The sequence below is a fragment of the Scaptodrosophila lebanonensis genome, unplaced genomic scaffold (assembly GCF_003285725.1).
Source record: "Scaptodrosophila lebanonensis strain 11010-0011.00,11010-0021.00 unplaced genomic scaffold, SlebRS2 tig00001412-arrow-pilon, whole genome shotgun sequence".
Classification (NCBI taxonomy): domain Eukaryota; kingdom Metazoa; phylum Arthropoda; class Insecta; order Diptera; family Drosophilidae; genus Scaptodrosophila; species Scaptodrosophila lebanonensis.
Genome location: NW_022060739.1, coordinates 11,139,536 through 11,154,025, shown reverse-complemented (window position 1 = coordinate 11,154,025; position 14,490 = coordinate 11,139,536). Strand labels below are relative to the sequence as shown.

The 14,490-nt window shown below is 42.3% G+C and overlaps 8 protein-coding genes across 9 annotated transcripts; 4 read left to right on the top strand and 4 right to left on the bottom strand.

Moving 5' to 3' along the window:
* The first annotated feature begins 205 nt into the window (after positions 1-205).
* LOC115631772 (26S proteasome non-ATPase regulatory subunit 14) lies at positions 206-1,552 on the top strand. Its single transcript, XM_030528608.1, has 3 exons — positions 206-359; positions 417-1,188; positions 1,246-1,552. Exons 2-3 carry the CDS (start codon positions 424-426, stop codon positions 1,405-1,407), a joined length of 927 nt encoding a protein of 308 aa, XP_030384468.1. The 5' UTR covers positions 206-359; positions 417-423; the 3' UTR covers positions 1,408-1,552.
* A 268-nt stretch (positions 1,553-1,820) lies between these two features.
* Positions 1,821-2,678, bottom strand: LOC115631773 (histone H3.3). The gene is made up of 2 exons (XM_030528609.1): positions 2,314-2,678; positions 1,821-2,194 (listed from the first exon to the last, which is right to left on the bottom strand). The coding sequence occupies exons 1-2, from the start codon at positions 2,593-2,595 to the stop codon at positions 2,066-2,068; spliced, it is 411 nt and encodes a 136-aa protein (XP_030384469.1). The 5' UTR covers positions 2,596-2,678; the 3' UTR covers positions 1,821-2,065.
* Positions 2,679-3,337: 659 nt separating this feature from the next.
* On the bottom strand, positions 3,338-4,213 carry LOC115631774 (histone H3.3). Its single transcript, XM_030528610.1, has 2 exons — positions 3,823-4,213; positions 3,338-3,736 (listed from the first exon to the last, which is right to left on the bottom strand). The coding sequence occupies exons 1-2, from the start codon at positions 4,102-4,104 to the stop codon at positions 3,608-3,610; spliced, it is 411 nt and encodes a 136-aa protein (XP_030384470.1). The 5' UTR covers positions 4,105-4,213; the 3' UTR covers positions 3,338-3,607.
* A 103-nt stretch (positions 4,214-4,316) lies between these two features.
* On the top strand, positions 4,317-4,840 carry LOC115631448 (gametocyte-specific factor 1). The gene is made up of 2 exons (XM_030528192.1): positions 4,317-4,375; positions 4,450-4,840. The coding sequence occupies exon 2, from the start codon at positions 4,458-4,460 to the stop codon at positions 4,749-4,751; it is 294 nt and encodes a 97-aa protein (XP_030384052.1). The 5' UTR covers positions 4,317-4,375; positions 4,450-4,457; the 3' UTR covers positions 4,752-4,840.
* A 35-nt stretch (positions 4,841-4,875) lies between these two features.
* On the bottom strand, positions 4,876-6,673 carry LOC115631447 (UDP-galactose transporter senju). Its single transcript, XM_030528191.1, has 3 exons — positions 6,415-6,673; positions 6,234-6,351; positions 4,876-6,176 (listed from the first exon to the last, which is right to left on the bottom strand). Exons 1-3 carry the CDS (start codon positions 6,509-6,511, stop codon positions 5,201-5,203), a joined length of 1,191 nt encoding a protein of 396 aa, XP_030384051.1. The 5' UTR covers positions 6,512-6,673; the 3' UTR covers positions 4,876-5,200.
* Positions 6,674-6,805: 132 nt separating this feature from the next.
* On the top strand, positions 6,806-8,259 carry LOC115631235 (eukaryotic translation initiation factor 3 subunit H). Its single transcript, XM_030527943.1, has 3 exons — positions 6,806-6,922; positions 7,139-7,816; positions 7,881-8,259. The coding sequence occupies exons 1-3, from the start codon at positions 6,845-6,847 to the stop codon at positions 8,136-8,138; spliced, it is 1,014 nt and encodes a 337-aa protein (XP_030383803.1). The 5' UTR covers positions 6,806-6,844; the 3' UTR covers positions 8,139-8,259.
* A 2,245-nt stretch (positions 8,260-10,504) lies between these two features.
* On the top strand, positions 10,505-12,550 carry LOC115631372 (ankyrin repeat, PH and SEC7 domain containing protein secG). Its single transcript, XM_030528093.1, has 2 exons — positions 10,505-11,748; positions 12,167-12,550. The coding sequence occupies exons 1-2, from the start codon at positions 10,509-10,511 to the stop codon at positions 12,517-12,519; spliced, it is 1,593 nt and encodes a 530-aa protein (XP_030383953.1). The 5' UTR covers positions 10,505-10,508; the 3' UTR covers positions 12,520-12,550.
* On the bottom strand, positions 12,529-14,470 carry LOC115631373 (ankyrin repeat domain-containing protein 39). Of its 2 annotated transcripts, XM_030528095.1 has the most exons (4): positions 14,336-14,470; positions 13,533-13,739; positions 13,226-13,463; positions 12,568-13,169 (listed from the first exon to the last, which is right to left on the bottom strand). In XM_030528095.1, the coding sequence occupies exons 1-3, from the start codon at positions 14,436-14,438 to the stop codon at positions 13,228-13,230; spliced, it is 546 nt and encodes a 181-aa protein (XP_030383955.1). In that variant the 5' UTR covers positions 14,439-14,470; the 3' UTR covers positions 12,568-13,169; positions 13,226-13,227. The 2 variants fall into 2 exon arrangements, with proteins under 2 accessions (XP_030383954.1, XP_030383955.1); XM_030528094.1 differs by having other exon boundaries at positions 12,529-13,463.
* Between the last annotated feature and the right edge of the window lie 20 nt (positions 14,471-14,490).

The window sequence follows — 14,490 nt, the reverse complement described above, 5'->3', positions numbered from 1 at the left end:
TTCAGCGTTTCTCATGTCGTTTACATTGTATGGAACGGCCAAGAAGCTCGTGGTCGCTTAAATAAGTAGAACTCGCTCTAGCGGAACGCATAGTAGATCGGCATCTGCGTAATAATATAAGAACACACAAGTTCAAAAATCCGTTTCAGGCGAATGTACTTGCTTCAGCGTTACGTAGCAGCCAGCTTTCTAATTCAGACATCCGACAATCGACTACAACTTATCGAGGCTTTTCACATCGCCAGTATTACTTGGCACATTTGTCAGCAGAAAAACTTGAGCTATTTATTTGTTGCCGAAACTGAAATTGTCACGTAAATTAACAAAGCACACATACTGTTAACGCAGAAATATTAAAGGTAAGCCATTAGCAAGACCCTAGCCTTCGGCCACATTCAAACTTTAGGTGTTTACAGCCGTATTATGGACCGTTTGCTACGACTAGGCGGCGCAATGCCACAGGCCGCTCCACCAACAGATGCGCCCGTCGTGGATACCGCCGAGCAGGTGTACATCTCATCGCTGGCGCTTTTGAAGATGCTCAAACACGGACGCGCCGGCGTACCCATGGAGGTGATGGGATTGATGCTGGGCGAGTTTGTTGACGATTATACGGTGCAGGTGATCGATGTATTTGCCATGCCACAGACCGGCACTGGTGTCTCTGTGGAGGCGGTGGATCCTGTGTTCCAGGCCAAAATGTTGGACATGCTGAAACAGACCGGGCGACCCGAAATGGTTGTCGGCTGGTATCACTCGCATCCTGGCTTCGGCTGTTGGCTGTCTGGCGTTGATATCAACACTCAGCAATCCTTTGAAGCGCTCTCCGAGCGCGCAGTTGCCGTTGTCGTCGACCCCATACAGTCGGTGAAGGGCAAGGTCGTTATCGATGCCTTCCGTCTAATCAACCCGAATATGCTGGTGCTTGGCCAAGAGCCCCGGCAGACCACGTCGAACCTGGGCCATTTGCAAAAGCCTTCAGTGCAGGCGCTGATACATGGACTGAATCGTCATTACTATTCAATTAGCATCAATTATCGGAAAAACGAATTGGAGCAAAAGATGTTGTTAAACTTGCACAAAAAGTCATGGAAGGACGGCCTAACACTTGCCGATTACAATGAGCACTGCTCCATTAACGAGGACACAGTGGCCGAAATGCTGGAATTGGCCAAAAATTACAACAAAGTAGGAGGCTAACCGCCAAATATTAAAACGCATATTTACTCAACATTTTATTTTTAGTCACTCGAAGATGAGGAGAAGATGACGCCCGAGCAGCTGGCCATCAAGAATGTTGGAAAACAAGATCCCAAGCGGCATTTGGAAGAGAAAGTTGACAAAGTCATGCAAAATAACATTGTCCAGTGCCTAGGCGCTATGCTGGACACGATTGTCTTTAAATAAATTGCATTTGCGATCCACCCATACACACACACACATACAATTCTCTACTTAAAGACTATCCCACACATTAACCCAACACTTATAAGGGCAAAACTGCTTACTGTTTACAGCTGAGTAATAAAAACCTTTTGTAAAATAATGAAAACCGTTGTCTGCTTCTTTCCCCACAAGCCATTCACATAGCGACGGAGCTGGAAAACAAGAAAATGCAGTGAACGCCCACATTGGGCAAAGAAATATGCAATCCACCCCAACTGTACATATGTACTACGTGATTATATACATACATACATATATCTATAGATGCATGCCTATGTCCATAAGCGTATACAAGTACATACATACATATCTAACTACACAAATAATCATTTCAACAAAACCAAACTTTTCGACATTAAAAAAAAATTACTTTATTCCAGTAAATATTTATATCGGTATTTATGTTTCCTTTTTTCATAAGTTTTTATATATGTATGTAATTATATTGTAAACTTAGCTTGACTAAAACTAAAATGAAATACGCCACAACAACTTCGTCGTGTTCCTCCCTCCACAAATAATGCGTTTTGACTATTGTTGTTGTGCACGATGTCTGCGCTGCTGTTGTTGTTGCTGCTGCTATCATCGCTCTGCGTCTAATCCAAGATGGCGTCATTGTCTAGGCGCGCTCGCCACGGATGCGACGAGCTAATTGAATGTCCTTGGGCATAATGGTGACGCGTTTGGCGTGAATTGCGCACAAATTGGTGTCTTCGAACAAACCAACTAGGTAAGCCTCAGAAGCTTCCTAAGAAATTGATGAGAACGCACATCGATAAGTACACAAAAATTCATTGTGAAATTGCTCTTACACGACTAAATAAAATTCCCGCCCAACATGAAAATTTTCCCACCATTTTCTCTCACCTGCAAAGCGCCGATGGCGGCAGACTGGAAACGCAAGTCGGTCTTGAAATCTTGAGCGATTTCACGCACCAAACGCTGGAACGGCAGCTTACGAATCAGCAACTCGGTGCTCTTCTGGTAGCGACGGATCTCACGCAAAGCGACAGTGCCTGGACGATAGCGATGTGGTTTCTTAACACCTCCAGTAGAAGGCGCGGACTTACGCGCTGCCTTGGTAGCGAGTTGTTTACGGGGCGCCTTTCCACCCGTTGATTTACGCGCAGTTTGCTTTGTACGTGCCATGTTTTAGCAATAAATACTTTCTTGAAATTATATTTTAGTCTTTAAGTTCAGCGCTTGGCTCCGAGCGAACACGCACACACAAAAGTTTCACAACAAATGTTCTTCGACCAGGTTAGTGTGACACAACTCTTGAAGTAATAAAATACCACTTTATTTCACCAAAAATATACTAATAATATCACACGGTGACATTAAAATACTAAGATCAAAAACAACAACGATCGTTTGTCAACATTTTGAGATCGCTTACCAATTGCTGGTAGTTTTTTTTATTTGCATTTCCTTATTTATCCTTTTATAGTTACTTAATGTGTGAAATTGTTTTCATGATTTAAAGTTCCGAAAAGAAAATCAAAAGTTTTGCGGGGCATTATGACTTTATGAAGATAATTGCAAACTTTTTGATTGGCTGTTTCGATCAATATGTGTAATATGTTTATCAAAATGTTTATAAATGAGCTTGCCCAAAAATAATATTGTTAGTGGATATGTATTATATACACAACAATTCACACAATAGAAGTCGGCTCAAAAACTACCGAAAGAAAAAATGTTCTAGTATTTTATAAGTTGCCCACTATTTCCAGCTGCTTTATTTTGGAAAATTTATTAAATACGCATTAGGTAAAAATTGCAGCATTGAATTAACACAAATTTCATTATGTATTGCAATGAGTGCAACTCAGAAACACGCGCTTGCATAGTTAAGCTAGTTATTACGAATTACACTCAACTGCCAACATTTGAACTACATATGTATGTACATATGTTAATGTTTTATTTATTATCGGTAATTGTACATTTAACATGTAATTCGTTGTGGTTTGTACTTAATCAAAACATGTAATACTCTTACAAACAAAAATTGAAATACGCAACAAGAGCAATATACTAATAAAATGCATATTTCCGCCTTCCTTCTAAATGCGTCTTTATGGTGTGGATTATACATATTTTTCACGATTGTTTTTGCTTTTGCAGCTGCGTGTCTAATCCAAGATGGCGTCTTAATTTAAGCGCGCTCGCCACGGATACGACGCGCCAATTGAATGTCCTTGGGCATAATGGTGACGCGCTTCGCGTGGATTGCGCAAAGGTTGGTGTCCTCGAACAAGCCCACTAGGTAAGCCTCGGATGCTTCCTAAAATAATGGATGGAAATTAACAAAAATGCATTACGATCGATCTGCAAATATTTGCATTTTCATGCGTTAAAATTCGCTCTCACCTGCAAAGCACCGATAGCAGCAGACTGGAAACGCAAGTCGGTCTTGAAATCTTGAGCGATTTCACGCACCAACCGCTGGAACGGCAACTTACGGATGAGCAACTCTGTGCTCTTCTGGTAGCGACGGATCTCACGCAAAGCGACAGTGCCTGGACGATAGCGATGTGGTTTCTTAACACCTCCAGTCGACGGCGCGGACTTACGCGCTGCCTTGGTAGCGAGTTGTTTACGGGGCGCCTTTCCACCAGTTGATTTACGCGCAGTTTGCTTGGTACGTGCCATGTTTTATAATAACGTTATTATTGTAAATAAATACTTCCTTGAAATTATATTTTATTAAATTCACAGCTTTCTTCTATCCGACCACGCACACACGAAAATTTTACAAGAAATGATTCTGAACTGGTTCAATGTGACAGTACTTTCAAAACAATAACATACTAAGTTCACCAAAATGTACTAAAAAAGCTGGCCAGTTAAACTAACGGCATTAATTTGTACTCAGACAAAAGTGACAAATCTGCAATCGCTTAGTTTTGCATTTAATTTAAAGGTTAGTTTTCTAAAGTTTTAGGGCTTTTGTTATTCATTTTAAAAATAATTTTCTAAAATAATTGCATTTTAAAGCATTTAATATGGCTGACCTGCCTTACGGCATTTGTCCGTATGATAAAAACCATCGCGTTCTCCTGATGCGAATGCCGGGCCATATTGTGAAGTGTTCAAAGAATTATTGCGGACCACCTCTAGCCATTTGCAAATACAACGCCACTCACCGCGTGCTGCCTGAGGAAATGGACAATCATTTAGAGACTTGTGCCGATCAAATAAAATTCAATAGCTATAAAATCTCTGAGTCGGCAAAGAATTTTCGCAAGGAGCCGCCGTCCTGCCTTGCGAAAGATAATGAGCCAGTGAAAGAGCATTAACGCAAATCCTACACCGTAAAGTTGCAGGATCGACCTTACACACATATACAACTACATATGTATATATATACTTAAAATATTAAATGCATTTCTTCTGGTATTTGTTTGATTTTGTTTATTATTGTTATTGCTTATAGATGTAAATTAAAATGGAAATCTAGGTACACATAAAAAGATATACATACAAACATTTACAAGCGTTATCAAACGCACAAAGCCTTCGATCAATCGATCAGATTAAATAATACATTTTCGTCGTTTAGAACATTTGGAGGCACTTATCTACACACTTGCACACGTCCAGTCTAATATGATGTCCCTTGTCATGTATTTGGTAAACATATCCTTTTCTCCCCTCCTACACAAGCACACTTTTTACAAAAGCTTACAGCTAGATGAATGCGTCCGAAAAATGAGAAGACGACGCCGATGACGATCTCCCTTGGTTGCTACACGATATTCATGTCTAGATCCGAGTCGGCATCCTCCCCAAGGAGCTTGCGCTTGTCGTAAGGCGTCGCTGCTGCCGTTGCACTGCTGATGCTCGTTAATGGACGCACTTTTCCCAAGTTGATAACCGGACTCTGGGTGTAGAGGTAAATGGCATAGGAGACCACTGCGATGGCCAACGCGGTGTTTATGTAGATAGGTATCGCGAAGAGAAAATAGCACAGCACGGCTGTAAAGAGCAGCTCCAAAGCACTCGCAAATGTCTTCAGAATAGAGTTCATGTACTTTAGAAAGAAACTCGTTACAATGCCAATGGCGGCATTGTTGATGATAATGATAAGGACGCTGAAACGCATGATGCTGTCCATATTCTTAGCACTGAAGGCGTCCAACAGCTCACCACGTATAAGCAGGATAATCGCGTTGCACACAATCGAGTCCAGATACATGAACACATTCTGCACAAAGATATTCACATTGGCGCCCTTGTCCTTCAGCAAATATTCATTGTAGACGCCAGCAAGGCAAGAGCAAAAGGTCTGAGCTAATATGAAGACAGCACTCAGACTAAAATCGAATCCGGACATATTTTTGCCCTGTACTTGGTTCTGTTGCGTAAGTGACGAATTTGTTGGCTCCAAATTGCCAGCTTGAATTGCCGCCGCCTCACTGTCGTCGTTGGCATCGCTGTAAAAGCTGCTGAAATTTAACTGCTTCAGCATACAGCCACAAGTCAGCAAAATAAGCGACACCCATTGACGCTGTGACAAGTACTTTTTGAAGATAATTTGAAACAGTATGCCCGTGACGACGACGCGCAGTTGCAGCAGCAGATAGTACGTGGTGGGGTCGAACGTGGCCAGATTAACAAAGGCAAGATTGTTATAGAGGCAATAGAGGAAAGCTGGCACCATATACAGAGCCAGCACATTTCGATCCTTATGAACATCGCGGACTAATGATTTAAGATTATTTCTGCGGGTTAAATGAGATAATTAATATCATAGCTATAAGCTGTGCTTCCGATCATACTCTCGGCAATATAGGCATGTAGAGACTATCAGTTTGAAGACTTCCGTCAGCAGCACAACAGTTACGGTATTGTAGCTATATGAATTATTGGATTCCTGCGACGCTGTCACAAATATGCCTGCGGGGGAAGATTATTATAATCCATCACAGATTAGTATGATACAATATCTGGCCCACGTACCTTGTCCAATGAACAATGACATATACAGCAAAAATATGATAAAAGTCAACTTTGTGGGGAATAGTTCACGCCAATTAGAAGACGATGTCGACGACATGCTGATTGTGATTTGGGTGTGTTTTTTGCCAGCGTTGCTAATTTTTTGACTACCAGAGCTTCCGAGCCAAACGTTACGCCAACGTTGTTATCAGCTCGATTAACTTCAGTTTAACAAGCTGGCGACCTAGTTTGCCGCAATATTCCTAAGAGCTGGCTTGATAAACAAATTTGTTGTTTTTTTTATCGGTTTACCAGCCGGATCAGCTGTTTGTTTTTAGACAGTGTTGAAAAACAAGCCCATTTGCGCAAGCAATGTCCCTTATATTCATATATCGATTGAGTGACAGTGCTGTCATTTGCTATCGCCAGTCTTTTCTCTCTCGTCGTCAAAATGGCAAATCGTGCTGCTCGTCATGCTCGTACTGAGGAATCAGAAAATACAATAAATTATGTACAATGCGACGGTTTGGTAAGTAACAAATGAAGCTGCGATGTTCTGGCCAGCCCATAACTGCACAACATAAAATGGCAAATGCTGGAACAAGCGGAAACACACACCCGCATGCCACGCGCTGTCCCTTTATGTTTGTGTTTTGTATGTGTGTGTGTGTGTTAGAGTGCCGCAGCCGCATTGTCATATATTGCATTCTACATTAATAATTTATAATAATTTCACCCAACGCAGGCCGTCATGAAAATGGTTAAGCACTGCCATGAGGAGTCCAGCAACATGGATTTGGCTCAGGGCGCACTGCTCGGCTTGGTTGTTGACAAGTGTCTGGAGATAACCAACTGCTTTCCCTTCCCAAAGAGCAATGATGAGACCATGGACGAGGAAATGTATCAACTGACCGTCATGCGGCGTCTGCGTCGCGTTAATGTTGATCATCTGCACGTCGGCTGGTATCAGAGCTCTGATGTGGGTAATAGTCTGTCTCTGGCGCTGCTCGAATCGCAGTACCACTATCAGACCAGCATTGAGGAATCCGTTGTAGTGGTCTACGATACGCAGAAATCCTCGCGTGGTTTCCTCTGTCTGAAGGCTTACCGTCTGACGCCACAGGCCATCCAAATGTACAAGGATGGCGATTTTACGCCCGAGGCATTCCGCAATCTTAAGGTCGGCTACGAGAGCCTGTTTGCCGAAATACCGATTGTCATTAAGAACTCGCCACTGACCAACATCATGATGAGCGAATTAAACGAATTGCTGCCCGAGGATAAGGGCCACAACTTTTTGGATCTGGGAACGGCGTCGGTGCTGGAGAATCATATGCGCAGCTTGATTGAGCGCGTCGACGAGCTTTACCAGGAGGCGGTGCGCTACAACAAGTACCAGCAGGTGGTCTTCAAGCAGGATACGGTGTGTACTACTTTTAAGTTATGTTGACGGAAATTTGAATGGCCTTGCTTATTATTTTTAACAGGAGAAACACCGTGCTCTGGCCAAGCTGGCTGCTGAGAATGCTGTGCGCACTTCCAAGGGTGAGCCCACTGTGCCCGAGGAGGAGGTGATCAAACAGTTCCGTCCCATGCCTGTGCCGGCCCGCCTGACAGCCACGATCACATCTGGCCAGATCAACACGCACTCGCAACATATTGCACAGTTCTGTTCCCAATCATTGGCCAAACTCTTTATAACCGAATCGCTGCAGAACGCCAAGGAGGCCAAAGAAATCAAGTAGTCTAACGATTGAAAAGCAGATCCACATACAATATAGACGACTAAGCATAAAATTCGTTATCAAAAGAGAGAGAGAGGAAGAAAATTAATAAATGCTTGTTTTTCACGGCAATGAAAATATATTTTTTACGCTTTGTAGGTGTGTGTAAGGTCAAAGGCCAGCTGTCCGTTCGGCTTCTCTCTCTTGTGCTCTCTTGTTTGGTGGTGGTTTTGACACCACCGGGATGTGGCTGCACTTGCCCTTTACTCGTGTCTGGCTCGTGCGCATTGCTATTGTTTAGTTTAGTTTTTCGTGCGCTTTTCCGGGGAGTGTAACGGTATATTTTTCACGGCAGCTTCTCCATATTTTTTGGTTGTTATTTGTGTTTGTATTGCGGCTTCTTTAAATCTAAATTACTAACAACCATCCGCTTAATAACAATATGAGCTTAGCTCACACATAATGCTTTCCTACGATCTCAACGAACGCTTGTTGACTGCCGTCCACAACGGCAACTTCGAGCAGGCCCTCAACAGCATCATGCGGGGGGCGCAGGCCACCTACGTGTCCTCGACTTGCGGCCGCACAGCTGTCGGCACAGCAGCCCTGCTCGGTGATGCTGAGCTCCTCGAGCTGCTGCTGCAGTCCTGCGAGGAGCCGGAGCTGGATGTGTTCCATCAGAGTGAGTTCCGATTCAGATTTATCTTCAGCTCAGGGGCAACAGCTGGCTGCAGAAATCGATAGCGCTAAGCTGCATGGCAGGCAGCTGGTGGTACAGAGGGATGGGGTCACGATTTTGGTGCCAACCGGAAAGGCGATGGCTTATATTGTTTTCAAAAAGAATATGCCAATTGTACATACTCTTTAAATTATTTGCTAGTAGGACCCATTCAAAGTTTATTTTATACATAAAGGGTTAGCGAAATGTTTAAATTTTCAATATAAAAAAATAACTTTATATGAGGAATAAATCTTCATCCTGAAATCGTTTACTTGAAAACTTCATTAGGGTTTCATGCGTTTTCAATAGCATTATGAATATATTTTTTGACAATATATATTTTTTTCCAAATAAAAACGCATTTGGAAAATCTGTTTTTAAGCCGATGCTTTAATTTTCCAAGAAAAAATGCTAATCACAAATAATTGGAAGGAAAATATTGTTAAATTTCAGCCACTTATTTATTTTTACTTATAAATATCCATTTACCAATATTTGGAATATATTGAAACAAATGTTCTTAGAATCTCATATTTGTTTAAACATTAAAGCATTAAAAACCACATTTTATAAAAGGCAGGTCTGTAATTTGAATTTATTTTTGATTGAACAATTTAATTTTAATTATTTCTACTAATTCTGTTATTTTTCAAAAGATTTATAACGGTTACAAGCCATTATAGTTGAAAAAACTTTAATTCATTATGTTTTTTGGCCATAGAATATAAATATTGGCTGAAAAACAATATGTTATTAAAAATGGAACGAACAAACAGAGAAAAGTTAAAGCATTTAAAACGATTCATAAAATAAACGTAAAATTTCATTAATTTAAAAAAATACAAAGAAATCAATTTATGAAAAATTAATAAACAAATAAAACATAATATTGACAGGAAGTTATGGAGACACTCAGTAATAACAAAGTTTTTCGATCGAACTAATTTTCCTAATATGTTTATGTGTAAGGAATCAATTTATGATATCCAGACACATTTATGGAAATTCTGTTAAATACAACATTGGCTTTGGATCGAAATACCTGAATGGTATAAACTCTTATTTATCGACTTTATTTTTTGAAATTTATACAAAAATTAAAATGTAACGATCAGTTCGTAGGAACGCTTTAAGAATGGACAAATATTTTCTGTGCCTTGGTGGCCAGAAACAGAGACGATCTGAAAGATGCCAAACATCTTAAAAATACGTTTTAGATCAAAGCAAAGAAAAGAACCCGGGGAGGCATGCATTATCATAAAATACAACCGCAATGGGTACCTATTTTTGTAGCATAGTCTTGACTGTCAGTGACCCACATTTGGAATCTAAACATAGATAGCATATTTTCTGAAATGCATGCACAGCGAAAGCACACGAGACCTGCAGCTACGAGTATGCTCGTAGAGTTCGTCAATGAGCAGAGGAAACCGGTTCTACTAATTTTCATTCTCTTTTCCGTAACGATAAGCAGCATACTTGTACATATGTAGGCATTGTAGTTTATTGTATCTGAGTGGAGGGGAGTGTTCAAGAGAACACCCAAAAAAACTCTATCAAAGCGGCAGGTTTCTGTTTAGTTTTGAGTGTCAGTTGGAAAAGTCAGTTGGACACTTCTGCGTGTAGACATTTTTTGATAGCTCGTGGCTTTTCCAGATCATACGGACTCGATGGAAATCGATCAGGGCTCCACGCCCGACGACATGGAGAAACTGGAGTGGGACGAGTTCGAGCCGACCACCAGTAGTGGCGCGGAGATACGCCAGTCGGAGCAGACGTCGGAAGACGATTCCCTATACTATTACTATGCCAAGACCTTTGAGAATACGGGCGAGTTTCTCGCGCACAGTCAGTTAGAGTGCTGTGCGAGTTGTCGGGCACAGGATCCGCATCTATTCGACTCGGATATGATGACGCCATTGCATTATGCTGCCGCCTGGGGACATGCGGACTGCGTTCGCATCCTGTTGGAGCACAACGCCCCCATCAATGTGGTCAATAGTGTGGGCTATACGCCGCTCCATGTGGGCGCAGGGTCGGTGGAGGTGGTGCGACTGCTGATCAAGCACGGCGCTCTCATAAATGCCAAGACCCTGTCCGATGGCAAGACGGCACTCCATTTGGCCATCGAGTCGCGCTGCCAGGAGGCGGCTCACGTTATCCTGCAGACGAATGTGAATATCAACGAAACGGATGATGACAACGAAACGCCCCTGATGACGGCCATCGTCTGCGGTCTACTGCCGCTGGCCAAGGAACTGATCGAGCGCGGAGCCAGGCTCAATCTGCAGGACAAGCTCGATCGCACCGCTCTCTATTATGCCGTGGTGGGCCGTCATCTGGGCATTGCCCAAATGCTTTTGGAGCGGGGAGCGCGACGTTTGACGGCCCAACATTTGCTGCATCGTTGCGTCCGCTATAATGATCGACCGCTGGTGGAGCTGCTCATCCGTTATGGCGACGGGCTGTGCGTACGGGACGAGGACAACCACACGCCGATTCTGGTGGCTATCCATCAGCAGCTACCTGGCATGTTATCCTATCTGCTGGACGTGGCTGAGCAGCACAAACAACAGGGTATTTACAGCGACTGCCAGGAGCAGGGTCTCCTGCTCTTTGCTGTCCAAAACATCGTAGATGTGAAGTCCTTCCAGGCTGTGTTGCGCGTTCTGCTGGCCAAGCTGGAGAGTGCGCGTCGGGATCTTTACAGCTCGTATGCGCCCACCATAGTTTGTGGTCTCATCTACTGCCAGACTCCTCTGTCGCGTGCCATAAACTTGCAACACCTCGACATTGCTGAGCTGCTTATACAGGAGGGCTGCAACCTCGCCCAAATATGTCGGGAGCATGTGGTGAACGAGCTCCGATCCAATTGCTCACCGCGCAGTCTGGCCTTCGGACGACTACTACGTAAGTATAGCTGTCCAATAGAATTATATTTATTGCTGTTTTTATCCTTCATTCAAAGAGAAGGTGAAGTATCTAAGAAACTGCCCATTGGTAGATCTCAGGATTCCATTTTTAGGGGGAAGTTTTCTTTGTTACAGAGAATAATATGAGCTTATCTCTATCTCTGGATACCAATAGAATTATATTTAGTGCTGTTTTTATCCTTCATTCAACGAGAATGTGAAGTCTCTAAGAAACTGCCCATTGGTTGATCTCAAGATTTCATCCAAGGGGGGAGTTTTCTTTGTTACAGAGAATAATAATAGCTTCAAATGTTATCTCAACCTTATGCCCGATATCTTATCTCTATCTCTGGATACCGATACCTTATCTGCAGCTACTGGTGCTCTATTAATGTTCCATTCTTTGTGCTCCTCAGACCATGCCGGCTTCAAGTTTCCGCACAAACAACGGGCCAGTCCCTGCAGCTGGTCCCGGCAGAGGCTGCAGTTCGAGCAGCAGATGTCCCAGCTGGGATCGCAGCCGCAGACTCTGCAATCGCTGGCCAGACAGAGCATTCGGCAGCGGTTGTTGTTGCAACTGCAGCGGCGACCGGAACTGCAGCGGAAGTATCGGCCGACGGGGGAGCAGTCGACTTTGGCGCTGATTGTGAACGAGCTGTGTATACCGGCGGTGTTGAAGGGGTATCTGAGCCACTACGCTGATCTGCCGGCAGTGAAGGACATCGAGGAGGAGGTGAACGGCAGATCGCTTTGGGATATGGGAATGTAGACTCTTTAATTGTAGCGTTGTAATTCAAAGAATTTATTCAGATTATCATTGTGTGTAGCTATAGTTATTTATATTTATATGTATGTTGTATTTAGGTAGCATATAGTTCGTATATATATGTATTGGCTAATGTCTTGCCCCGCCCATATAAGCATCAGAATAGTTATACATGTGTGAATGACTCTAAGCTTCTTAATTGTTGCAACTGTTTTACACAAAACTGGGTAGATTGCTTCGAGTCGCGGGCCTTGAGCATTAGGATCTATAACTAGTCACAATGTTTTTAAACATCACTCGCATATATATTTATTTTAACTTTTTAAATTACTTTAAGACAACATTTGATTTTGACTAATGCCGAAGGTTAAATTTTAAACACGATTTCACAGGCTAGACCCCACCACACGGTTCTAAGGCAATAAAAGCAATTTGAAAGTAACATTTTTGCGCTTACTGTTTAGATATGTAAATTATAGATAATACATAATACAATAGACATAAAAGATAAGAATATAAGATATGTGCACTGATCTGATCGATAATGCAAGCACGCACAAGTTTAATTTAGATTATGGGCCTGCAAACTAAACAAACATATATCCATTATGTTTTTCAACTATGCAATCAACTCTACAATCGGATTTGCGTTTCTAAAGAAGGAACAGTGCTAAAATTAAATTGGAATTTAGATTAGATCGAAGGCTACTTTTACGGCTTCAGCAGCAGCTTGAAATCATCATTGGCATTCTCCATAATGTACTCGAACGGTATCTTATCCTTCTTGTCCTTGATCTCCTTCAGTGCCGGCTGCTGCTCCAGCAGATAACGACACACCTCCAATTGGCCCCGCATCGCCGCTCGATGCAATGCGCTCTGTCCGGACTCATCCAGCAGCAACAGGTTGGCTTTGTTGCCCGCCAGCAGCTTCACAATATCCAAATGTCCTGCGAAATGTATATGGAAGCTGTATATAGCAACTGACACTGCTGCTGTAATGGCTTTTATATAATTACCCATCATGGCAGCGCGATGCAAAGCAGTGGCTCCACCCTTCGTTACCGCATTCACATCCGCCTTTCCCTCCGTGAGCAGCAGCTGACAGATCTGCTCGTTTCCGTTCCTCGCCGCATAGTGCAGGGCCGTGTAGTCGCACTCGTCACGCGCCATCGTCTGCCCCTTCTTGATGAATTCCCGAACACGTTCAGGATCATTATAAATGGCTGTGGAATCGAAGCACAATTCTTAGTTAATAGAGAGCAGGCTACAACGAAATAACGTCTTGTCTGATTCTCTACTAAAACTATGTTCAGGCAGACAAACACTCGTAAGATGGTGGAATCAAACGCCTAGTTTTATGCAAGTTGGAATTTTCTTTCTGTGTGTAAATTATTACTCCAATTTTTAGGAAATGTTTTCTAAGCTTCTAGGTAATTTTTTGTCCCTAAATTGAATGTACTAAGTCGCAGTCATGCTTTCTCATTGCTAGAATAAGTCTGTTGCTTCTTAATTAATTATTAGTACATATTTCTCTGCCTTTAAAAATTGATGTAAAATTTTATAAAATGACAAACAGCGGCTAAACTAATCATTGATTGTAGGTAAGTACTAGGATTATCTTTTGCGATATTGGAAGGATCACATTGTAATTCTCATTGCTAGAATAAGTCTGTTGCTTCTTAATTAATTATTAGTACATATTTCTCTGCCTTTAAAAATTGATGTAAAATTTTATAAAATGACAAACAGCGGCTAAACTAATCATTGATTGTAGGTAAGTACTAGGATTATCTCTTCCTGTATTGGTAGGATCACTAACCTGCATTCCAAATGCCACGATCAAAGTCCATATCGCTCAGAGTCTGCTGCGCCGGCTGCGTTTGCTTGTGGCACTTGCAATTTTCCGCACTATGCTGATCCATTTTCGTTATAAATTTCTATAATTTCGGGTGTTTTATTTCAGTTTACGTTTAG

What these genes read in the sequence shown, in the direction of transcription:
- LOC115631772 (XM_030528608.1), top strand. Translation starts at nt 424, where the DNA reads ATGGACCGTTTGCTACGACTAGGCGGCGCAATGCCACAGGCCGCTCCA. An exon ending in TGGCCAAAAATTACAACAAA is followed by an intron (nt 1,189 to 1,245) that starts GTAGGAGGCTAA and finishes TTTTATTTTTAG; the next exon opens with TCACTCGAAGATGAGGAGAA.
- LOC115631773 (XM_030528609.1), bottom strand. Translation starts at nt 2,595, where the DNA reads ATGGCACGTACAAAGCAAACTGCGCGTAAATCAACGGGTGGAAAGGCG. An exon ending in CCGCCATCGGCGCTTTGCAG is followed by an intron (nt 2,195 to 2,313) that starts GTGAGAGAAAAT and finishes TCAATTTCTTAG; the next exon opens with GAAGCTTCTGAGGCTTACCT.
- LOC115631774 (XM_030528610.1), bottom strand. Translation starts at nt 4,104, where the DNA reads ATGGCACGTACCAAGCAAACTGCGCGTAAATCAACTGGTGGAAAGGCG. An exon ending in CTGCTATCGGTGCTTTGCAG is followed by an intron (nt 3,737 to 3,822) that starts GTGAGAGCGAAT and finishes CCATTATTTTAG; the next exon opens with GAAGCATCCGAGGCTTACCT.
- LOC115631448 (XM_030528192.1), top strand. Translation starts at nt 4,458, where the DNA reads ATGGCTGACCTGCCTTACGGCATTTGTCCGTATGATAAAAACCATCGC.
- LOC115631447 (XM_030528191.1), bottom strand. Translation starts at nt 6,511, where the DNA reads ATGTCGTCGACATCGTCTTCTAATTGGCGTGAACTATTCCCCACAAAG. An exon ending in GTCATTGTTCATTGGACAAG is followed by an intron (nt 6,352 to 6,414) that starts GTACGTGGGCCA and finishes CTTCCCCCGCAG; the next exon opens with GCATATTTGTGACAGCGTCG. An exon ending in ACATGCCTATATTGCCGAGA is followed by an intron (nt 6,177 to 6,233) that starts GTATGATCGGAA and finishes TTTAACCCGCAG; the next exon opens with AAATAATCTTAAATCATTAG.
- LOC115631235 (XM_030527943.1), top strand. Translation starts at nt 6,845, where the DNA reads ATGGCAAATCGTGCTGCTCGTCATGCTCGTACTGAGGAATCAGAAAAT. An exon ending in ATGTACAATGCGACGGTTTG is followed by an intron (nt 6,923 to 7,138) that starts GTAAGTAACAAA and finishes CACCCAACGCAG; the next exon opens with GCCGTCATGAAAATGGTTAA. An exon ending in TGGTCTTCAAGCAGGATACG is followed by an intron (nt 7,817 to 7,880) that starts GTGTGTACTACT and finishes TATTTTTAACAG; the next exon opens with GAGAAACACCGTGCTCTGGC.
- LOC115631372 (XM_030528093.1), top strand. Translation starts at nt 10,509, where the DNA reads ATGGAAATCGATCAGGGCTCCACGCCCGACGACATGGAGAAACTGGAG. An exon ending in GGCCTTCGGACGACTACTAC is followed by an intron (nt 11,749 to 12,166) that starts GTAAGTATAGCT and finishes TGTGCTCCTCAG; the next exon opens with ACCATGCCGGCTTCAAGTTT.
- LOC115631373 (XM_030528094.1), bottom strand. Translation starts at nt 14,438, where the DNA reads ATGGATCAGCATAGTGCGGAAAATTGCAAGTGCCACAAGCAAACGCAG. An exon ending in TCGTGGCATTTGGAATGCAG is followed by an intron (nt 13,740 to 14,335) that starts GTTAGTGATCCT and finishes TCGATTCCACAG; the next exon opens with CCATTTATAATGATCCTGAA. An exon ending in GCATCGCGCTGCCATGATGG is followed by an intron (nt 13,464 to 13,532) that starts GTAATTATATAA and finishes TACATTTCGCAG; the next exon opens with GACATTTGGATATTGTGAAG.